Source organism: Lampris incognitus, chromosome 4 (assembly GCF_029633865.1).
Source record: "Lampris incognitus isolate fLamInc1 chromosome 4, fLamInc1.hap2, whole genome shotgun sequence".
NCBI classification, from domain to species: Eukaryota; Metazoa; Chordata; class Actinopteri; order Lampriformes; family Lampridae; genus Lampris; species Lampris incognitus.
Genome location: NC_079214.1, coordinates 54,064,722 through 54,089,812, shown reverse-complemented (window position 1 = coordinate 54,089,812; position 25,091 = coordinate 54,064,722). Strand labels below are relative to the sequence as shown.

The following is a 25,091-nucleotide window of genomic DNA, read 5'->3' as shown; positions in this document are numbered from 1 at the left end:
CTTGGTGGACAACCACATCAAGTTTACCAGGGAGGATGTGAAAAATGACAGGTTAGCCTTCTTAGACTGTCAAATTGCAATTGGTGATGGGGGACATTTGATTGTTGATGTTTACCATAAACCAACACATACTGATCAGTGCTTAAGGTTTGACTCTCATCACTGGAGCACAGACACGTCCGGCCAATTGTGTCTGTAGGGATGCCGACCAAGCTGGAGGTAACACGGGGATTCGAACTGTCGATCCCCATGTTGGTAGGCAATGGAATAGACCGCTAAGCTACCCAGATGCCCCCATACATGTGGTTTTACAGTATATAGCAAAAAACATGTAATAAAACCAACCAACATCATAATCACAATAAATTATTGTGTCAGAGACATTCTGGCTTTTGGAAATTCACTGATGTTTGTGTGCTGTCCAAAATGTCCTTTAAAAAAATTATATATATATATATATATATATATATATATATATATATATATATGTGTGTGTGTGTGTGTGTGTGTGTAATAAATAGCTTAAAATTAAAACTGGAGAATGCAAAATAGGAAAAAAAAATTATCGCAAACTAGCCCCCGGGTTACCACAACAGTTACTGGCAGAGCAGCCATTTATTTAACTGTGGTAAACAGAGCCGGTCAGGCTTAAGCCAACTGACGACACACTAAGAAGCGCCAGAATGTTGTTTACAGACAAGTCATGTTGTACAGACAGTACATGTACACCCTCCTGCTGCGGCGCTAGTCCGTTAGAAGGTATTACCCCTCCGGCAGTATCCGTAAAATATTTACAACCGTGAGTGCCAAGCTATGTATGTACACCTTACCCGCTGCGGCGCTGAGCGGGCTGAATAGTTGATGATATCAGTACTAGTGTGTAAAAGTTCATTTCAACACTGAAACAAACACAGAAGCAGCAGCAGACTTTGACTTTGGGTCACTTCCTCTAAAGGACAGCGGCTATATTTAGCCTCTGTGTTTGTTTGTTTGTTTGTTTTTTCCACATGGTAAAGCTGTTTAGCGAGAGGAAAATGAAAATATGGAGTGATGTACAGCCGCATAGCAGAAGCTCCATTTAAACATTTAAACCCGTGGAGGCTGCCTGGGTCTGACAAGCATCTGTCAACCGCCACTGCACCACGTCACGCATCTCCAAGCCGCCTGCTCCGCTCAAACAAAAGACATCTTTTATTTCTGAATCGACCGAATCGACCCCGTCACTTCAAACCGACCCGTAATTTTCCAAATGAAAATAGTGGCCCAGTATTTCTGGGCCACTATTTTCAAACCAAATCATATCCCTGCGGTGGTGTGTTGAAATGATGCACGTACAGGTGTCTTCTTAACGGATGACAAAAAGCAATTGTTAGAATATTATAGTACTCAAAAGGTGATTACAAAGTATTAAATCGCAGACTTTGGGTGAAATTGCGGGAGCTTTTGTCAGGGTTTTGATGTTGCCCCAATACATGTGAGTCCTTCTTGCAGAGAAAGGAGCATTTGCACACAACTGTGATAAGAAAAATGCAGTCTGAGAAACTGATTTGCTGTTTCAGAGAAAATAAATCGTGTACTTAATTGCATTTTGTGTACTGCACCGCCCTTGCATTCTTTTTACCTTCAATCCCTCCACCAAAATCATGGCATGTTTTAGCTGTTCTTATATGATGGATGACAATTCTTTTGTATCACAAGGTAACCGTTATCTTGTCAAAATATAGATTTGCATTGGAAAATAGGATGCGGAAAAAGTTTGCACTGTTTGCACAAATACAAAAAGAGGTTTGCCATGACAACTTGTGGCACAATAACAGATTGTGTTTTGCAAATGGTGGCTCAGAACTATTAATCATTATCCAAGGGATGAAGATGGAAAAAAACAAAACCTCATTACTCTGTACCGTTTAGAAAATATACAGTGCCCTGAGAGGCAGTCATACATTTTTTTTTACATATCAAACCTTTTTTTTTTTTAATAGATGTCCTGCAAAAAGATTATCACTTAACCCTTAAATAACCCTTTTCAACATTCAAGTTAATATCTTGAGAAAATAAGCAGTGTAAATAAGACTTAAAAATATGGCTGCATGTTTACAAATGTAAGCAATTAATGTGCTGACAATCTTGATTGTTCTCCCACACTGAAGTAATGAGTAAATGAAGAGACAGAGATGGATGGATGGATGGATGGATGGATAGATAGATAGATAGATAGATAGATAGATAGATAGATAGATAGATAGATAGATAGACAGATAATGATATAAGCAAAATGTTTCACTGTTGCATAGTATAGTAAAAATCATGTTATACTGCTGATTAGATGTGGGACTAATATATATATGGACAGGCTGCCAGTCCATCACAGGGCTGACACATATAATAATAATATATATAATAATAAGTTACATTACATTAATTACATTCATAAGTGACATTGTTATTATATACATTATTATTGACATATTAATTAGGTCTGAGGCATCTCTACCATGCAACCTAATGAGCTAGGTTGTGATCTTCTTTTCATGTTGTTCTTGGTTTTCTGTCTTGATTGTGTCTCCTCCACAGTTGTCCTGCGGATGAGTTTAACATGATTTTCACTTAAATAGCAGAGAGCCTCGTGAAATATGAAATTATTAAAGAAAAAATTGAAGCTTATAATGTAATTACCTCCTGGGTTTAAGAGAACGTCAATCAAGGGCATATCTCTGAATCGCTTAATGGGATATTGAAATATCCTCTTTCAGCACGAGGCACTGAAGGCAAGTACTAATTAGTATGAATGATGAACGCTAAGATGACTAATGCTGCTGAGGACAGGTTTTAATTGAGAATAATATAATGAAGCATCCTGCAGATTTGTCAGTATGCAGTGCTGGTTTCTCATCTGCCCATACAATGGCTGTGAAAAGACAGGCATGATCTTGGTCATGTAAATCCACCAGCATTTACAGAAACAAAAGCTTTCGTCTATCTTAAGGTACAGATGTCATTCATAACAAGAGAACACAGGCAAATCATTTAGATGTGTGTAACTCATAAAAATGCCAGTCTTACTTAATAATTAAACTGTCTTTCCATTAGCTAGCATTCTTCAGTTTTATACTAAATAGAAAAGAGGCAAGTTCTTAGATATACGTACAAGAGAATAGCTTAAGTCAACATAAATGACTACACAGACCTACAAGAGAGTATGTGTCACAGCCCCAGCCGTGCCTCCAGTTATTTCCCTTGTGTTTCCCTTTTCCCCTGTGTCCCCTGTTTTCCCCCGTCAGTTGTGTGTGAATGTGGTGTGGGTGTAGCTTTGTTCCCTAGCAATTTCCCCTTGGGGATGAATAAATTATTCTGATGATTTCTGGTCCCCACCTGATTGCGGCTCATCCACCTCATCTGCCCGGCCTACACACCTGCCTTCCATCTGCTCAACAGTACATCTACTCCACTTCTCCATCCACTCATCCCCAGATCGTTGTTTCAACCACTGTGGTAGTCTCTCGCTCTTGGCCACTCTGCAATAGCATATCCAGAGTCATTCCTTGTGTTGTTTGCATTACCTGTATTTACTGTGTTTCCTTGTGCTACCAGGGTCACTACCCTCCGGCCTGCCCGCTTATTAAACCCCCGTGCTTATCTTCTGCCAGCCGCGCGCACTCCCTGTCCTGCTCAGCTCAACTCTGCTAACCACCATCCTGCTCAGCTCAGCTTTGCCATCCACCACCGCCTCACTACCTTCTGTCTTGCCTACCTTCCTCGTTCCTTTATTCCTACAATAAACCTCTTTTTTTAATACCATTGTCTGCATTTGGGTCCGCTCCTACTGATGATAACAAAAGGATCTGGCTTGCATGAACCCAGCAGACTCAAACCACCTCCACCAGACTCTCGCCACCCAGTGTGCCCCCATGGAACAACACAACCAGGTCCTTTGCGATGTCGTGGAAATCCTCAAGTCACACTCAGCCAAGATTGGTCCAGATTGGACATCAAGTCAACCAGGTTTCCACACACATCTTACCTCTCTAGCCCCCCTGCTGCAGCACAACCTTTAGCCCAGCTAGCTCTCCAGCCCTGAGAACCTCACAGCCCAGCATCAGCGCGCTACACTGGAGACTTGGGGATGTGCTTTTCTGACCCAGTGTTCCCTTGTGTTTGAGCAACAACCACCTATGTAACCGATATCTTATGTCATGGGGTACTTAGGGGGATTGCTCTAGCCTGGGCATTAGCCATGTGGGCTAGCCAGTCACCCTTTTAGCTCCTCTTACCTTAGTTTTGTGTCTGAAATGAGAAATGTTTTTGACCACCCTGTTAATGATAGGGATGCTACCAAACACCTTCTGTTACCGCAGCGTAGCTGAACATTCAGTTGAGTTTAGGACCATAGCTGCAGATATGGGTTGGAATGATGCTTCACTTCAGGGGGTGTTTCTCAATGGGCTACAATGATTCAATTGAAGGTGAGTTAGCGGCTAGGGATGACTCACGCAGCTTAGACACTTAAATCTCCCTAGCCAGTTGGACAATTATCTTCGCGAGTGCTGTAGAGAGAAAGCTAGCCGTCCTCCATCTTTGCCCTTCTCTCACTCATCCCCGCCACCTCTCATGAGAAATAGTCCTGGTCTTTCCACAAGCCTCCATACACTTCCTAGTTCACTGTCTCCCTCTCCCTGGCTGAGGAACCTGTGCAATGGATAGACCCCCCCCCCCCAACCCCCTTTCACCAGCGGAACACCTCTGAAGGATGAAAGTGAGTTTGCGCATTTATTGCGGCCATTTCCTAGCTTCCTACCCCCTTCAGCCAAAAGAGGAGGCTCGTCAATAAGAGTAGGGACTCTAACAAGCCAGACAACCTCCCCTTAAGTTCCCCAGTCCAGAATGGAGTTTGGTGCCATGCTTATGTGGAACTAACAGTCTCTTCCATTGTGTGCCTTGGTGGATTCGGAGGGGGGGTACTGTCACGACCCTGGACGTGCCTCCAGTTATTTTCCTTGTTAACACAAGGGAAATAACCTTTTCCCCTGTCAGTCTGTGTGTATATGGTGTGGCTTCCTTCCTTGGCACTTTCCGGCTCCCTCCTGATTGCAGCACATTCACCTCACCTGCCCAGCCTTCACACCTTCCTTCCATTAACTTCTTAACTCAACAGTATATCTTCTCCACTTCTCCATCCTTTCATTGCCAGATCATTGTTTCAACTGCAGTGGTAGTCTCTCGGCCGCTCTGCAATACATAGTCAGAGCCATTCCTCATGTTGTTTGCATTATCCGTATTTACCGTGCTTCCGGCCTGCCTGCCTGCCCAATTACCAAACCCCCGAGCTTATCCTCAGCCAGCCACGCTCACTCCCTCATTCTGTCTTGCTCAGCTCAACTCCGCTAGCCACCATCCAGCTCAGGTTTGCCTTTTGCCTTACCTGCCTACCTCATTCCCCCTTATTACTACAATAAACCCCTTTTTATATTACTTAATTCCACTGTCTGCCTGTGTTTGGGCATTGACGGTGTCCGAAAACAATTTGTCAATGACATTTTCAAACTGGTTTGGGGCATTAATGGAATTACAAACATCCTAATGCAAATCTTACAGAAAGATGATTCAGCAATGAGGACATTACTGAAAACATGCCTAAAAAGAGTACAGTGCAGAACTGAGGGAGGATGGGTAATGTTGGTCTTTAATCTCCCTCATCATTACCTAGTGGTTTAATAGAGGCGATGGCCCCAAGCGCATATAAAACGCAAACACAGTCGTTGGAGAGAGAGCGGGGAGGGAGTAAGATATAGAAAGAGTGTGAAAGGTGGGGCAGTAAGGAAAAACTGTGAATCTGCTGCAGAATGAGATACTGAGAGATGCTGGTGACTGGGTTTAGCCGCACCAGTTGAGGGAGGCTTTTAAAGCAGATCATCAACTCCAGCAGTCCCTCTTTTAGGCAAGGAAATTTACCATGATATGACAGCCAATGGGCTCATGTCACACTGCATCACGACTGAACCGATAAAGAGAAACAACCTCCTCTCTGAAGGAGGGATGACAGAAAAAACACATCAAAATATGAAGAATTAGTTCATGAAATAAAACACGCTATCTATCCATATACATTCCCGGTGTCTATTGATCAGTTTTATGGTAGGAAAAGTGCTCAACAAATGAGGAATAAAATAATCCAGTGATTCAAATATTTAAATAAATTCTTTAATAGACAGTACAAGCCTGTTTCATGCCATAAGCAATCATCAGCTGTCAGTCAATGTGATTGACATCTAATGATGTCAATCAGATTGATTGTACTGTCTATTAAAGAATTTACTTGAATCACTGGATTATATATATTAAACATACTCACACACAAAGGTGTAAAACCATTAGTTAATCTCCATTGTGAATGTGAACATCAAGTTTTTTTCACCTTGTGCATTAGGTCATTATTCATTTTGGAATAAAGCAAAGGCTTTTTTTTCTCAAAATTGATGCTGTAACCATTAGTCACTGAGTTAGAAATGTATGCAAGAGAGCAACTGAGTGATAAGGAATTGATTTTTGAGAAATTCGGGCTTACAGGTCTTTCTCATCCGAGAGCCATTTTCAGCTACTTGCTTACTGTTGCTTTTCTCATCACTGGTTTGGTCTTATTTGAGCTTTCTTCTTGTTTTGTTGTTTTCACTGTGTTTTCCTGTAACACTTGAGATTTTAATTTTTATGAAAAAGATGCTACAAAGAACATTGTTCTTCATTATCGTAATTGTGGTGATTCCATCCGGCTGGACATGGAGAGAGTGGAGGACAACGTTCCTCTTGTAAAAAGCTGCGTCCTCTCAATAACCATGTTGTGACTGTAATCAGTGAATGTTTCCCAGAAGTCTGTGCAAGGATTATTAAAGAGAAGTGTAATGCTTTACTTTGGGTCACAGCGATGTGTACCCCCTCAGTACCTCACTGCACTGTGTTTCTTTGTGTGTGTGTGTGTGTGTGCATTTTCATGCGTGGTTGCAAGTGAGTGTGTGTTCACGTGTGTGCGCTGCACTTGTGTGTATTACAGATGAATAGACAGGGTGATCAGTAACACAAGACAGAAACCGCCATACAGCTAAAGAGTCATTCTTGCCATTCTAATGGCACATGTAAACACTTCAATCTCCCTCGTTTGTCTGAGAGGATCTTCTTCATGCTTGAGAGTCAGGTGAGTCACTATTTTGTTGGCCTTACTGTTTTGTAGATTTCTTGCTGATGTTAGACAAGATATTCATCTCATGCATACTTTTTTTTGGGGGAGGGGGGGTTCCCCCCTTTTCTCCCCAATTGTATCCGGCCAATTATCCCGCTCTTCCGAGCCATCCTCGGTCGCTGCTCCACCCCCTCTGCCAATCCAGGGGAGGGCTGCAGACTACCACATGCCTCCTCCGATACATGTGGAGTCACCAGCTGCTTCTTTTCACCTGACGGTGAGGGGTTTCACCAGGGGGATGTAGCGCATGGGAGGATCATGCTATTCCCCCCAGTTTCCCCTCCTCCCTGAACAGGCGCCCCGACCGAGGAGAGGAGGTGCTAGTGCAATGACCAGGACACATACCCACATCCGGTAGGGATGCCTGAGTAAGCCGGAGGTAACACAGGGAATCGAACCGGCGACCCCCGTGTTGGTAGGCAATGGAATAGACTGTTACGCTACCCGGATGCTCCCCATCTCATGCTTACTTAAAAAAAAAAAAAAAGATGATTCAGCTCTACGGTGTAAAAGATGGTTGCCCTGGGTGGCTACTGAAGAAAAAATAAATCATCCCATGGTTGAACGGGGTGTTGTTATCCATTTTACATGGTGGAGATGGACCTCCTTGTGGTGTGAGTAGTGTTCAGGTTTTGATTTTGAGACCAAAGGACCAAGTAAAGACAGACATCCCCTGTGGGTGGGACTGATTTTAGTAAATATTTAATGTAGTGCTGTGTCAGTTAAATTTTAATCACTTTAGAATAGGAACAGTTGTATACCATATTACACATGTATTCAAGTGCTTAGTAACCCTTTAAAAAAACGTTTCGTCTCAGGTGTGATTCATAATTTAGAAGAAATAAAAGCGGACGTAGAAAACAAGCCTTTCTCTAACATTAATCTCCTGAGGTACGAGTTGCAGCCAGCTACTTTTGGCTTCTGCCGATGTGCTACAAGGAGAGGTAAAATACAAATGAACTATCCCGCACTTGATATACATGATTCGTTTCAAGGGTTTGACGAGTAAAATAAATTGCTTTGAGTTTTGACTCTTTTTTTTTACCATGTCACGTTACCTTGTCAAACAGTATAGCAGATGATTAAGGTTTGTCAATAACTAAATAAGCCCCCACCCCTGTAAATTAGACACCCAATTTAGCTATAGCGGGCATATTTTCTCCATGGCTGACTGTGATGGCAATCGTAATAGCTCTGAGCGTGCCAAGTACCTGAGCTCATGTCTGAGCATTATTTATTAAGACTGATTCTGAGATAATAAACAATAAGATGTTTCGAGACAGCAACACAGGATGCTAGTTGACAGGGACTAACTAACTAACAACAACAAGATATTTGCGAAGATGCTGTATGCTGTCATAATCGCACGCTCAACACGAGGGGGAACATAAATAAAGATTATTAGGTTAATTAATTGTCACATTTATTACTCTTTTGTACCACCGTGTAATTACTCTGCACTGCTTTAATTAAATTTGAACATGAGCCAACACAGAGATAATTTGTTTTCAGGTTACCAAATGTTTTCAGTGTGGCTGAGAGGAAATGACACATGCTAGTACGGCATAATTCATCTGGCTGAGACACTGATACCCAGCGCTCAGAAAGGAAATTAATTCAGCTCTCCAGCTGCACAGCCAGGCAACATTAAAGGCGAGAATAACTAACAACAGCAAACCCAAATACCCGCCGCTCGCTTGTGCTGTATTCAAAACCAAACATTCAATAACCAGGCTGAATTAAAAATATAGTGGCGGTTGCTTATCTGATATATGGTGTGTGGGATACAGCTTCTTTTTTTCTTCATTTTGCTTCCTTTTCTCTTTTTTTAAAAATCTGTGTCTGTATATGCGAGTGTGAATGAGATTTGATTAGGTGGGCGTATCACTGTGTGTAGTATGTGAAGGCATCACTTTGCTATGTATGCATGAAACGCTATCAAACAGGAACATGACACAAAACGGTACGCGCATGCATCGACGTGTCCATAATCACAGAGGGGAATTCTCAGTAACTATCATGGATTGTTGACCATCTCCAAGCAAGCACTGGAGAGTGTTCAAATGAGGATTATCTCCCCCGGCACAGCAGAGAATTATAGCTCTCTATGTCATTGATTAGTCTTGCATATATTACATGCCACTACACAACCCGCTGTCATGATGTTATGCTATATCTCGCAGTACGTGCATGAGAAACACCATCACCAACCTAAAAACAAGAGCCTTACAACTTCCTAAACACCTTCAGTAAAATATATCATAATTTTGACAATGTCTTTATAGGTCTTTATTGTTGAAGCCAATTAATATCAATAAACTTAATATTACTATTGTTTGGTTATACAATACTATTTTACTCATCTCTATCTATCTATCTATCTATCTATCTATCTATCTATATATCTATATATACACACAGATAGATAGATAGATATATAGATAGATAGATGGATAGATTTAGATATATAGATATATATGATTAAAATATCATCAAATGACCCACTGCACTGAACAATTTAGTAACTGGGAACTGATCATCTGAAAAATTAAGAGAATACATTTACATTTCTCGAGTAAACATTACCTGTGTGAATTGTTAATTTGAAATAAAAGCTATGTTTGCTCATTGGTTTAAGTCAACATGAATATTTAAATGATACTGGACCTAATCATATTGTGTAAATCAACTAACACTTTAGTCAGGATTCCTAATTATTACGGGTCATTGGTTATAAGGACAGGTTCCATCAATTGCTCCTTAATCAATAGGCATGTCTATGTGAAAGCTGTATGAATGGGATAAGAGGAACTCAGTCTTATGAAAGCCACTTTATTTGACATTGTATTCTTACAATGAATTGTATTCTTCCAGTGAATTTGTTCTCTGCACTTAACCCATCCTATTGTGTAGGAGCAGTGGGCAGCTGCAGCGCCCGGGGACCAGCCCCAGTTCTTCTTTCCATTGCCTTGGTCAGGGGCCCAGACAGGAGTATTAACCCTAACATGCATGTCTTTTTGATGGTGGGAGGAAACCGGAGCACACGGAGGAAACCCACGCAGACACGGAGAGAACATGCAAACTCCACACAGAAAGGACCTGGGCTGGCCTGGGGTTCGAACCCAGGACCTCCTTGCTGTGAGGCAACAGTGCTAACCACTAGGCCACCGTGCTGACCAAAAATATACATGGTAACCTTAGCATTCTGACACACTGTATGTTGAATTACATAGTTAGGCGAACCCAGAACGCTCGGTTACATTGGTGGCAGCTGTGATCTTATACAAGCCACTGTTGGTGCTTTCCTTTGCACATGTCAAGCCATTGTCCATGCTGTTGTTTTAGCTTAGCTGCCCCAGTATAGGTAGCTGGCTAACCCCATGCGGAGCTTCGAGGACTGTACATAGCTATGTTGTGGCCATGTGGTGTGGAGACGAGGACCCTTTAAACCCAGTAAGGGGTGGTTCAACAGACGCTCACCCAGCAGGGACGTGAGGGTCAATCTGCTCACTCCCTTCACGAGTAACGGGAGCCAGAGTTTCCTCAGCTGGGTGAGGCAATTAGAGGTGGCCGTCCTCAGGAGGCAGCGGTGACTGCAGTAGTGAGATAGTGAGGATTCTTCCTACTCGCCTCAGCAAGTCAGCTTTTTCTGCTATGGGACAGCCTTTCTGTGGCAGTCAAATCAAATTATGCTGCTGTTAAAGAGAAACTTGGAGCGGCATTTGGACGGAGACAGTTAATGGATCTCTTTAGGGCCAGCCTTTCAGCTTGTCTGCCCACTCCTGGTGAGAGCTTGGAGGTATATGTTGCTGAGGCATTCCCAGACTATGGGGACGTTGCGCAGGGGGAGGAGAAGTTTCAGCATTTTCTCGCCGGCCTGTATCCAGCGTTAAAGGCCAAGTGTATGGAGCAGGGTGCCATTGACCTGGAGGAGGCTTTGATTGTGGCAGAGCACTGTGAGAATGCCAGGGCGGCTTTGCAGAGACTGTGTCAGTACATATGCAGGTGCCTACCCAAGTGAGAATCCGTCTGTGCAGTCTGTGTTAACTTCCTATGGCCTCCAGAGGGCAGTTGATAAATTGACAGAGGAAATGTATGTCAGGTGAGTGGAGATGAAATAGATGTATGAAGAAAATCAGAGACTGAGAGCCTGGCACAATGACAGGAGGTAGCAGGGATTCCGCTCACCCTCCGGAGAGCACCGTAGCTGCAAATGTGGTGAAATGGGATGTTAGTCCAGGGGTTTCCGGGATTGATACCGGGGTCGCTCTCCCAATTTGTGTGCTGTTTACACCGCAAGGGGGTTACCTATTTCGTCGCTGTCACACCGACTTGTAGGGTGTCCCCCACTTCTTAGCCACCAGGGAATGGGAGCCCAAGTCCAGGTTGGCATACCCGACGTGTTGGGGAGCTGGGGAAGCGTGGTGTGTGTTTCCTGTTGCAGTGGCAGGACACTGACAGCAACTATCAGGGAAACGGTCAGTAGCTGGTGTTGGGGCCCCAACACCAGCCCCTTCGACTGAAGACCCCTTACATCATGGCATTTCTGAGGACACTGCTAATATGGACCATAGTGCCTGCCCTACATCTAATGTTGGGGGAATGGCGGAAGGCACTGAAGTCTCCATATTAGTGGACTCAGGAACATCTGTATATTAATTAGTGCAGACTTCCATATGTAATTCCCTGCCCTGTGGAACTGGCCCCTGAGGAGAAACTATATAGACTCCTGTGCAGTAAATGGACAAATGTTCAATACATTGGGCACCTTGAGGTTATCTTCTGCTTGGGCCCCACCTGCTGGCATCACAACTTTCATGTGATGGGGATTCTGCTCAGCCTGGACTTTCTAACCATGAACCATGCACTGCTGGACTTAGGGCAGGGCGTGTTACAGTTATGGAATGTTACTGTGTCCCTGCTTTGGGGTGGTGAGTTGGTACCTGAATGCTCTAATGTGACCATCCCCCCGTCTGAGTGAGGCCCTGGTGCTAGTGACTGTGTGTTCCCATGGTGGTGCAGGTTGGCTGCCGTAGACTTTGAGGGGTCTCTCTAACCTAACATTCTGGAGACAACATGGCTAGTGGTTGCTCACACAGTGAATGGTGTGAAAAATGGTGTCACAGTAGCCCGCATTCTGAATCCCACTGAGGAGGTGGCCAAGCTCAAATGGAGGTTGCACCTGGGTGAATCTTACCGTTGGAGACACCGACATTTCATTACCCCCCTGTCCCACTAGCATGGAGGCAGCCACACCGCCAGCTACTGCTGGAGGGCAGAGCTGTGAGAACTGCTGCAGCTGTTCGCTGGTGTTTTCAATCTGTGGCAGAAATACAGGCAGGTGCACACTTGCCAAGCACTGCATTAGGACTGGTGACCATTCCCCTATGAAGCAGCATGCCTACCGTGCATCTCCTGAGGAATGGGCTGAGATTGAAGGACAGGTGGCAGGTCTGCTGGCTGATGGGGTTGTGGAGGAGAGTAGCAACACCTGGACATCCCTGGTGGTGCTAGTTAGAAAGAAAGGGGGCAGTGGAGATTTCACATTGACTATCACCATCTCAACTCTGTGACTATCAAGGACTCACACCCTCTCCCATGAGTGGATGACAGCCTTGATGCCCTGGCGGGCTCACCCTGGTTCAGCACACTGGACTTTTCAAATGGCTACTGGCAGGTGGAAGTGACTGAGGAGGACCGAGAGAGAATGGCCTTTACAACTGGCAGGGGTTTGTACCAGTGGCGGTCCATGCCTGTGGGTCTGATTAATTCTCCGGCCACCTTTCAGCACATGATGGAGTCATTCTAAAGGGCCTGCCTTGGCACATAGGCATGGTGTATTTGGATGATATACTGATCTATAGACACTTGTTTGAGGGTCACCTCCTACACCTGGAGGAAGTCCTGTCCAAGATACAGTGGGCAGGCCTGAAGCTTAACCCCAGGAAATTTCACTTTGCCAGGGACCATTTGTTTTCCTGGGCCATGTGGTCTTCCGACATGGCCTCCAGCCAGACCCATGGACTATGGATAAGGTAAGAATTTGGCCTATCCCCTGAACCCCTGAGGTCAGGGCCCTTGTGGGCCTATGTTCATACTACAGGAGGTTTTTGAGAGATTTCTCACAACATACTGGGCCGCTGAATCATCTGGAGGGTAAAAATGTGCCCTTTAAGTGGACCGCTGAGTGTGAGGTGACTTACCTCAAGCAGATGCTCAACTCCTCTCCGGTGGTTATGTTGCCCAACTTTGCACTTTCTTTTAAGATCTACACTGGTGCTTCTAAGGACTCAGTTGGGGCAGTGCTGGCACAAGATGATGAGGGACTTGAAAAAGTCGTAGCCTATGCCAGCCAGGCAACACGCAGAAGCAATTGTCCACTTTTGACAGAGAGCTATGGGGTGTGGTGTGGGCTGTGCATGAATTCAAACACTATGTTGGGCTGTCTACATTCTCCGTCATTTCAGACCATTGCCCTTTGTTGGGTCTCAAGCATATGGCCATTGATAATGACCCCGGACGGAAGAGTAGGTGCGTTTTGGAGCTGGACCCATTTGACTGGGTCTTTATTCACAAGGACGGCTGGCACCATAAAAATACTGATGCACTGTCCTGACGGCTTATCTATCCTGACCCTATCATTCCGGACAGTTCTTTGGCTAAAATGCACACAGTCACCTCTGTAGGGGAGCAAGATCACTCTCTTTCCCCAGACAGGGCACATATGGACCAAGTTCCTGCCTATTCTATCTGCGACATAGACTCTGAGTTGCGGTCATGGTAACACGAGGACGCAGACCTTGGTGTTGTGTTGGCTTGGTTGTAGCAGGCCACAATGAAACCACCACGCAAACTCCTCTGGGGGTCTTCAGCCAGCCTGAGGAGACTGTGAACTGAGTTTAACTGCTTGTCGGTCATTGCGGACTGCTTTGTCGGACAGTGCTATTCACACCCATGGGGGAGGGGCAGATTCAGGTTATGGTCCCCTCATCCATGGTGCCTGAGCTTTTTCAGCAGCTGCATGGGGGGCTGGCCGCCACACATTTTTCAGCTGAACTTGTTTGGGGGAAGGCCAGGCAATCCTACTACTGGCCCTTCATGTTGAGAGATATTAGACAGTGATGTGAACAGTGCAGTCTGTCAGACCCACAGATGCCCAGTCCCCAGACAGAGGGCACCCATAGGGAGGGTCCCAGGCTAGCCACCCGATGTAAAGACTGGCCACGGACATCCTGAAGCCATTTTTGACTTCTTGAGGGAATTGATACATCTTTTTTATGGAGGACTACTTCACTGAGTTTGTTGCCCTGTACACTGCCAAACCAGATGGGTCATACGGTGGCGCATTGCCTGTTTGAAGATTATGTTAGTGCATGGGGATCCCAGAAACTCTGCACAGTGGCCAGGGCTGCCAATTTGAGGCAGAGGTAATTCAAGGCCTTTGCAAATTGTTGAGGATAAAAAAGACACAGCCCACTGCCTACCAACCCAAGTCTGATGGCATGGTTGAGCACCATAACAGGACTCCGATTGATCAGCTGGCCAAGATGTTGCTTTCTCATGGGGGTGAATGAGACACGTATGTGAAGTGGGTTGCTTTTGCATGTAACACCTCTAGACATGCCAGCACCCAGTTCACCCCCTTTTACCTCATACATGGAGGTGAGGCACGGGTTCCAGCTGCCATGCTTGTGCCCTCTGGTGTTCTGGACTCACAGGGCTCCGGGTCCCTGACAGAGTATGCCTTTAACATAGCAGAGCGGCTGGAGTCGGCCTTCAGTGTAGCCAGGCTTAACTCGGCAGAGGCTTGCGAGAGACAGAAACTGTATCATGACAAGGGTAGTTGCCACCGTGCCAACGGAGTGGGTGCACTGGTTTGGCTGAATAACCCCACCAAGAGCCATACGAAGTTGCCACCACATTGGAGGGGCCCCTATTGGATCATGCAGGTGCTGGCTTCTGGTGGCGAAGCTGCCCTGATGAACTGCATCGTCAAGCCCCTGGACTCATTGGAACGGGCCCAGGTGGTTCATCATGACAGATTGAAGCCCTACACTCTGCTGTTGCTGGAACAGACTGTTCCTGCCACTCCTCCCTTCTCACATACTCCTGCCTTAGAGGCTTCACTGGTCCCCTGGTTTCCTCAAGTTGGGGATCTAGCCTCAGGCTGGAGGGTTGGACAGTGGACCGGGTGGGGATTCATTGGACCTTGAACCCATGTAGCCTTGCAGGGGATGAGTGGTGCCCCCCCCCCCCGCACCTTCAGGATTTTTTCATGTTTTGAGTTTTCTGTGGTCTAGCAAACTTTAATGTGTTTTTTTTGTACTTGAGCAACATGTTTTCAGTTTGTTTTGTGTGTGTAGCACAGGTGTATTATTACTATTGTTAGACTACTGCAGGTGTTTGTTGTTGTGGACGGGGTTGGCGTAGGAGTTACCTCGCTGTGTGTTTTATATATTTATTTATTTTTTTGTGAGAGCTTATTTGTTCGGTTTACGGTGAAACGGGAATGCCTCTAGTGAGGGAAGGGACGTGTGTAACAGACTGTTCTGTGTTTCACTATGTGCTTTTATATGCAAGGTATGGTGTCCTAACTGAGTTGCCGTAGGGAAGAGAATGTTTTGGGGGATTTTTCCCTTTTATTGTTGTAGAAGTTGGAAGAATAAAATGAGGCAGTGATTGCTGTTGGCCATGCTCTAGAGTCTAGCGTACTGTTTATTAGCCCAATTTCCCCTCGGGGGTGAATAAAGTATTTTGATTTTGATTCTGATTATTGTTTTCCTATCAAATTATGTAGTTAGGCAAACCCAAAAACCTTGGTTACAATAGCATCAACACATTGTGTCAAATACAACATTGCATGCAATTTTTCTAACACTAGTAAACATGGCATAAATAAACAACAATAACAAATAATTCTCACAAAAGCCTCTCAGCATGCATTACAACAGTGGACTTTTGTAGCCCCACCCCCTGTTTGCAGAACCTCCCATTATCTACCTTGCTTTTGCCCCCTTTCTCTGACACTTTCTCTTTTTTTTTTTAACTGCTCACAGCAAAGTCACACAAGAGTTGTATGTCACATCTATGATATGATGGGCTCTAGTTTCAGGACGGCGTTGATGCAGACGTAGTGACAACTTCATTGGGTGAAAGGTGGTTTTTCTCTCGCCTGGGCGTGTAGGCTAATTTCTGGGCTTGCCGTTGCGCCGAAATAGCCCACGGGCGCAGTAAAAGGTGTGTCAGTCAAAATCAGGTGGCGCAGTGTTTAGTTAGTAAGCTAAATCATGATGATTATCTTCACTCCAAAACAGATGTAAAATGTAGCTTCATGCATGCTCAGTAACCCAAGTAGGAAAATCAAAGAAGGTGGAATCAGTTCATCTGGATAAAACGTTTACTGACAGATACGTTTCATCACTCAACTAAGTGACTTCTTCAGTCTAAACTGACTGCGGGTATCCCCACCCTTATAAACGATACAGTACAATACAGTTCCCCAACGACCGAAACCAATGACCAGTTTCATATGCAAATATGGGTGTGACCTTTAACTAGAGTTTCAAAGGCCGTTTGTACTATTCACAGAGGATAAGGGATTGTTGCAGTCACAGCATTGTAAAATGGCGAACAGATGTATAACGACCAAAACCAATGACCGGTTTCATGATCTAATATGGGTGTGCCCATTTACTAGAGTTTCGATGGCTGTGTGTACTGTATTGTACTGTATTGTTTATAAGGGTGGGGATACCTGCAGTCAGTTTAGACTGAAGATGTCACTTAGTTGAGTGACGAAACATATCTGTCAATAAATGTCGTATCCAGATGAACTGATTCAATCTTCTTTGAAGGTGGAAAATACTAAGTGATTTTGTGTTAAGATGTACTCACCAGACCAGTGTGGCTCGCACAAGATATCCTCCGAGAAGTAACCCCAGACTTGTTGAAATACAAGGCATCAGATGACGTCTGACTGTATCGTTGAAATAATGCAAAGTGAGGACAGAAAAGTACAACGCTGAAAGTGAATTAATGTTGAAGTATCGCTGCATGAAATACTCGAAATCAATCATTCTCATTTCTTATCTTACGGATCGTAATACTGCTGGCTTTCTGTTTATTGCGTTCTCATGTTTTGCCTGGCACAAAACCTCTGACATCTGGCTTTCTTAACAGTATAGAAAAGCAGCAGTACTGGGGTGTCTATCTATCTATCTATCTATCTATCTATCTATCTATCTATCTATCTATCTATCTATCTATCTATCTATCTATCTATCTATCTATCTATCTATCTATCTATCTATCTATCTGTCTGTCTGTCTGTCTGTCTGTCTGTCTGTCTGTCTGTCTTTCCGTCTGTCTGTCCATGGCTTCTCTGATAGTTTAAGCGTTAGCACAAGTCATTGGCACCCATCATAATTTCCTAAAACTGTTGTTGATGAGGATGGTGCTCTGGCGAAGTGGTGGTGGTGATTGGGGGCAGGAAGAGGAGGGCTTTGTGCGTTTGTGTGTCAGGAATGCCTAACACAGTACAGATTGTACCTATAAATCCTTGTCAAAAAAACAAAACAGAGTGAATAAACATCTCAGTAAGGAGTTTTAAAGACATATTGCATGCATAGCCTGGGGTTACCGTGCTTGCTACATGGTAAGCTACCAGCAGTTATGCCATAACTATTTGGTCAAAGCTGGTATCGTGCATGTCCCTGATAGGAACTGAGTGCATAACCCTGGCAGTGTTTCAATGCATACTGAGCAAGAACCTACTGAGCTACGATGAAGGACAGTTAAACTTCATTTTCATCTGCTGTAATGGTATATTGGGACTCAGGCAATCACTGGTTGGCATCCCATTTAAATGGGACTAACCCCGTAAAATTAGAAAAGCAATTTCAAAATACACCCTTTGCGGTGCGCTCTGGTCTTCAGTATATTTGGATATTTGTAACTCTCTTTCACAATTATGAAAGCAAAAAAAAGCAAGACGTTCCTCTGTAATTTCATACCGATTTAGAGCCTGGAGCTGCCCTGCAGATGACAGTAGGAGACACTGAACTGCTTCAATTTCATGTGAAGTTTTACACCCAAATAAGCTTTCCTTTGTGGCGGTGATAGCGTTCGTGACCTGGAAAATAGATGTACGTACTGTGTACCAACAAATGTACAACCACAGTCTATTTATGTTTCCATCCTTTGGAGTGTATATTCTCCGTGGAGCTGTACATGAGTTGGAAACAACAGAAACATGAATTGGAGGGAATTTGTCAGTGTGGGAAACCAAAATAGATCACTCAAGACAATTTCCAAGGAGACATCCATTCAATTCTCCATTGGCCGAATAATGAAAGACGGTTGGAAATTTACTGATAATTAGAGGTAATGGCAATCATCTGTGTTTTCCTATGAGGAATAGCGCTGCTTCTCCTGTAATATCTGACCTGAGCTGCTGCTGCAGGGAGGTATAAATGTGAAGGTTAAAGAAACAAAACCTCTTTGTGTGCTTATCTTATGAGCCCCGGTGCTGCAGATAGTAAGCCCATTCACCAACCTCTTCGTTTGACAAATAATTTAGTCAATGTCTGGTGGTGGGAAAGTTTATGATTGAAACCTATGGTCTTCTTGATTGTAAGTGGTATCACACTGATTTGACTGACGTGCAAATAAGATCTTTTCGAGAAAAGTAAAACGCAAACACTGCTGTGTCTGGAAAAAACCCCAACACGATTACCCCTGTTTCATTTTGATGGTTGTCTCACTGTGATTAACATGTGAGGATTGTAGAGCGCACAATTAGTTTTTCCTTGATTATCCATAGCAGGTCTATCTGGATGACTGCGTGACAAGATGGAAAGTAACATTTCAGGATTAACTTTGTTCGGATCAATATTAATCTTTCATTTTGTTCCCATGCAGCAGCAGATATCTGAGTGAAGTCATTTGGAAAACAAAGCTGACAGGTGGCCATACTCGATTCCAGTCCAGTAAACAACATCTTTCCTTTTCTGGAAAGTAAACTTTCCAATTTCAACAAGGGGAAAAACAAACCTCTTTGGTTGGGAACACTTGTCTGGTATTGTTTACCACGTACATCCTTTCACTCTCCTTTATTCTTTTCTAACAGAAACCTCGCAGCTATGTTTCCACCAGCAAATAGTAAACCATTCTTATCTTTTGCACATGTTAAGGACAGTTCTGTGGACATAGTCATACTTGACCCCCTACCCCATTTAAAATCTAAAGCGTTATTTCCTACACTCAGAATGCCATCCCAGACCTGGGTGGATCTGTCACCTGCTAGACATACTAACACACCTTCTATAAGATGTGTGATGTGTTATATCTTCTAAGAAGATTAACAGAAATGACGCATCATCTCATATGACGTCATCCACTCACGCCGTGTTTGTTCGGGGGGGGGGGGCGCGACCATTCACAGCAGCAGTTTACCTGTGTAAACAATCGGGTGACGTTGTAAACACTGGCGTCTGACGTCACTGTGTTCTAAACTTTACATGCAGCACCCCCAGCGCCATCCAGACAGGAGTCACAAAGCGCTTCTCAACCAAATATGAGGGACAGACGCAGTCGTTCTGACGACTTGTCATACGCACCTTGCTGAATTGCCCTACCACAGTGCACATTTACAATTTAGCAACCCCTAACCCTAATCTTGACCCCCCCCCCACCAACCTTATTGGAACAATTGTAAATAAAGAAGAAAAAAAATAATTAGTGATACTATACTATACAGTTAAATGAAAGGAGCATCTTCTTAATAAGACGATATAAGCCTGGATGTGAGAAATGGGGCGTGGCTTTGCTGTGTTTGGGGCGTGGCCCGCCTCCTCACACATTTCGCCTTGTTCATTTTCACCACTGGCGGAGCCGACGGCTCTACGAGAGTTTCAGCGTAATGCATCACAACCAATAACTGGGCATCATCTCGGAGAGCGTTAGTTTTGACGTTTGTTTAATTTTTTTTCTCTCTCTCCAAAATACCAGACTTCCGCGGTAGGTGTGTGTGCATGTGTGAGCCGCCAGGTAAACCCCTTTCTTTGGACGTTTAATTAAAAGACAAATCTCACCAACTACTTTTCTAAGTTGGGGGGAGAGAAACTTCAGAGGGAAGCTACGGGCGGATAAGGGACAGTGCCGGGTTGCCCTGCGGACTTCTTGAGCAACCATCACCAAACCAATTCGTCCCAGTTTCCCCACTTGGCTTGCCCAGTCTTGGAGACAGGGGAGAAGGAGGTGGACCCGCCCGGAGCCGCCGGTCGCGTGGCTTCTTTGTATGCAGCAGCTGCTTTTTTTTCTTCTTTTTTTCTGAAGTGCACGTGCGTGCACAGAGCGCGGCTCGGCGCAGACAGAGACGGACGCCGGCCAGCCTCCATGTGGACTCCCCGAGAAACGAGGCGCCTCGCCAGGGTGTAGAGGAGGAATATCCACACACAAAAAAAACTCTTCTCAAGGCTCCCCGCTTCACCCCGAAAACCCCAGTTACTTCCCCCAGTGTCTCCGTATTCTATCCTGACCAAGCTCCGTCCAGTTTCACCGCCTCTCTCTCTCTCTCTCTCTCGCGCGCGCGCTCTCTCTCGCTCTCTCTCTCCCCTCAGCGCTTGGATTGTAATAAAGGTAGAAATAAAATTTGAGTTGTGTGCAGAGTAAAGCTACAACCGCTCGGTTCCCTCCAGACATCATGGATGTAAGATTTTACCCGACAGCCGGTGGGAATTCTATTCCGGGAGATCCACCTAACCTGGATTTTGCCCACTGTTTGGGCTACTACAACTTCAATAAGGTGAGGGGAATTGTTTGGTGCTGTTTGGTTTAGTTTTGTCTCGGGTTGGGGGGGGGCGTCGGCGGTGCATTGTTTTGAATCCAGGTGCAGCAGCAGAGAGAAGTGCTATCTAGTGCAGAACTGGCCCAAATCCTGCGAGGAAAGAAACAACAAAAACAAAAACAACACTTGGTCACTTTCACCGCGGCATGCTTCGCCTTTTCTGTTTACTCTCGGACGACTTTGACCCTGCTTCATGTTTAGTTTGTCGACCCCCCCCCGCCCCGCCCGACCCCCCCCATCCACTGTCTTTATTCGACTACCAACTTTGCTGCGGTTCGTTATGGAAATGGAAAGGTTGAGTAAGTAGCGTGATGGCACCGTGGTAGTTTGGCGCTGCTCTCATCCTACACAGTGCACCGCTAAACTCCCACCACAGTGATGTGGAGCCACGGCGATGGGCGCTGTTGCCTATGCAATGTCACGTCCCTGATCGCCAGTGGTGGATCGGCGCAATAGCACCCTACGAGCGTTACGACGTGAGAAAAGCAAGACGTATCAAGTGACAACTCCGCTGCTCTGCAACGCCCGTGACCCTCCTCCTCCATGACCCTTTACAAGCATGCGGTTACGACTATTATTACCTCCTTATGGAAACAGTCCATCTGCCCTTCGCCACATGGACTTTTTTTTTTTTTATACATGTGTTATCGTCTTATTGAGACGCATGACAACTCCGGTCCAAGTCATTCAAAGGATGGCCTCAGTGTGTGAGCTTAGCAAAACTGCGAACACGTTTGCTGCGACGATCATTTTGCATGTCTGATTTTTGATGTCTGGGCTTAAAAATGAAATCAGCCCAACGATTTCGACATGTCCAACTTCTCAAGTCAGCTAAAGCCCCTGCAGTCCTCACCAGCACACTGCTTTGTTTATCAATACAGAATGAATGCACTCACTGTCAGGACTGTTAATCTTATGCACATATCTTTTAACTTGGCAGCACTTAACGCTAAACCCTCAGATTGTCACACTTAGTAGATCTGAAATGTACAACATGTACCCTTGTTTTATTTACTGACACCAAAAGTCATACATTTCCTTCCTAGATGGAGAACAGCCTTTTTTACTTTCTCTGCCCACATCTCAATACAGGCAGTCAGAAGTGTGAGTTGTCCCCAGTGCTGATGACATAAAGCCAATTATTAGGATAGTGGTTGCATATAAAGATGGGAATGACATAAAGCATAGGAGTCGCCTCATGATATTGCAATGTTGTAATGCTTGTGCTGTTGGGACCCTGATGCATGTTTGCAGTGATGGTCCAAAAGCGGGACACAGAAATGTACATGAGTCCTACATGCTGTTTTCGTCACCTCTTTACAATTTTTTTTGTTGCTCCTCACGCTTCGTCCGCACCATCCCCACAATTGCACCAAATGATTTATCCCTGTAGTGCAGCTCTGTTTGCCCTTGCTATTTGATGGCCCCCAAAACAGTTACCCTGCTTGTCTCACTGTTTCATCAGCTCTTTGTCATGTGGCCACCTAGCTGTCATGTGTGCCCAATTTCATCATGTCTTCATCAGCCCAGAGAAATCTTAACTACATTGCTTTGATTTGGTGTAAGAGTCGAAGTGTGTGTGTGTGTGTGTGTGTGTGTGTGTGTGTGTGTGTGTGTGTGTGTGTGTGTGTGTGTGTGTGTGTGTGTGTGTGTGTGTGTGTGTGTGTGTGTGTGTGTGTGTGTGTGTGTGTGTGTGTTTTATGTCTGCTGATAAATTCCCCCAGGTCATGGGAAATGCTCCATCTGTAACAGTAATTGGCCAAAATGCAGTTGCAGTTAGAAAGAAAGAGGAAAAAAAAGGGGGGGGTTCTTATCCGATTTCTCTCCCGGTATGTCTCGGAGAAGGAGAGTAAGAGAGGGAGAGAGAGCATGCAAAGCAAAGCATGCATCACATGCTAATTACAATCTCTTTGCTCAGTGAACAAATGGGCTCCTTTGCATGCAACTTTCAAATAAGCCTGCAGTTTATTTGAATCAACCCAATGAGAGATAACAAGACACAGAGCAGTTAATCAGCCAAACTGTGTGTGTTACTTACAAGCGCCCCAACTCACGCAGAACCCATACATCGCCTCTGTAATCTATTTATAAGCCGTCGCTGCAACTTTGCAAATAGCAAAACTTCCAAAGTGCCTCTGACAGCCACCAGATTTACAGTTTTGATATTCCAAAAAGGCAACGCTCTCTCAAAACGCTGGCGCAGGAAATCTTTAATTTTAATGACAACAGAGGCAGAAAGGACCCAGAGGCACTTTTGAAACATCAGAGATTCTTTTAAATTTACAGAAAGAAAAAAAAAAAAAAAATCCAAATGAGTGGCACAAACTTAATTAGGTGCTGCTGTGATGACTAACGAAGCTGCCTGCTTTTGGCACCGACATGAAGGCAGAGACATGCCTCACACGTCTGAATATTGGTGGGGGAAAACATATTTAGAGAGGAAAACGGACCACAGCTCCTATATATGAAAACTATCATCGTGGGGTTTTGTAAAGCTGTCTTCATTGCTCCCGGGTCGCTATTTCTCTGTTTTGTTTTAATGCTTAATGGAGTTAGCCGTGTTCAGGTGCGTGACAGGGCTGTCACTGCTCAGCGTGTGTCTGCCAAAATGCCTTGATTTACTTTTCAACATAAGTCGAGGCATACCCGGCGAGGCCCCCTTTTTCCTAACTGATTGGTGGGTAGTTGAAAAACGGAGCGGTCGTACATTGCATTCAGTATATCTGGGGGTAATGGCTTTTAGTTTTACTGTTTTTTTGGCTTATGTTGAGAGCACATGTGGTTGTAGTCAGTAAAATTTACAAGAGCTGCCTCGCTTTGGAAAAGTTCAAACGAATACATGCCCGCATATATAATGAATATATATATATATATATATATGTATGTATGTATGTGTGTGTGTGTATGTGTGTGTGTGTGTGTGTGTGTGTGTGTTGTAGTTCCCATTTTGGTTGTTAAAACACTGAAGCCCAGTGATGTGTGGGACAGTTAGATTTGTGTGGCTTTTTTCTGGGAAAACTCTGCAATTGTGCCCAGCGCTAACCAAAGGCAAGGAGCTTGCTTGGCTTTTCTGACTGTTCTGGGGTACTTCTTAAAGTCAGATGTGACTTAGTTAAATGGTTTCATGAAACGGTCCCTCTGTTATTGGCATATTTATGGCCAGGTGTTCTATTTTTTTGTGAAGTTTAATAATGTCTTAAGTACAGTACTCATTTAATGTGGCCTTTCATTAGCTTCAGGGTAAGAGGGGCTGAAATGACCAACAGATGTTAAGAATCAAATCCTCACATGCCCGATGGTGACACCAGATCTTTATTTGCAAAACTAATTCCAGCTCTGCCAACACGTCATAGTAATACGGGGGGGGGGGGCTCTCAATAAGAGCCCGCTCAGAATAACTTCATTCACAAAAGACATAAAATGTACAGGAAATTGCCTCGGTGTCACCAGTGTGCACATATTTTCAATAGAAAATACATCGCAACACATCAGATACTGCTGTACACTTGGGCTGCAACTGATGATTGTTCTCATCGTCCATTAATCTGTCGGTTATTGTTTCTATTAATCGCTGAGTCTATGAAATGTCAAACATAATGGCAGATGCTCGTTACAAGGTCCCAGGGCACAAAATGGTGTCTTACAACTGTTTACTTAGTCTGACCAGCAGCCAAAAACAAAACGTAGGTATTCGGTTTATAATGACATGAATCGGTGAAAGGCAAGCAGATTTTTTTCGATTTGTGGTGTTTGATGTTTGGCATTTTTACTTGGTAAACGATTAATTGATGATCAACATTGTAATCAATTAACGTTCTGTCAGCTGGCTAATCGATTAATCATTTCAGCGCTAGTGCACATGGGACAGTGATAGTGTCCTGTCACATGGAAACGAGGTAAATGAACACAATCAGCAGTGTCATGTGACCTGTTATTGTACTGCAGACCCATCTGCCTGCCCAGTGCCAATGATAGCGGGTTTGAGTTTGAGTGGGGAAGTGGCTGACGATGAGGAGT

The 25,091-nt window shown here is 44.5% G+C and overlaps 1 protein-coding gene across 1 annotated transcript in view; it reads left to right on the top strand.

Moving 5' to 3' along the window:
- Positions 1-20,903: 20,903 nt before the first annotated feature.
- Positions 20,904-25,091, top strand: part of tox3 (TOX high mobility group box family member 3) — a 54,490-nt gene continuing 50,302 nt past the window's right edge. Inside the window, exon 1 of the mRNA XM_056279053.1 lies at positions 20,904-21,032. Coding sequence (XP_056135028.1) covers positions 20,931-21,032 — 102 coding nt within the window. The 5' untranslated portion in view covers positions 20,904-20,930. The remainder of the gene's footprint in view (positions 21,033-25,091) is intronic.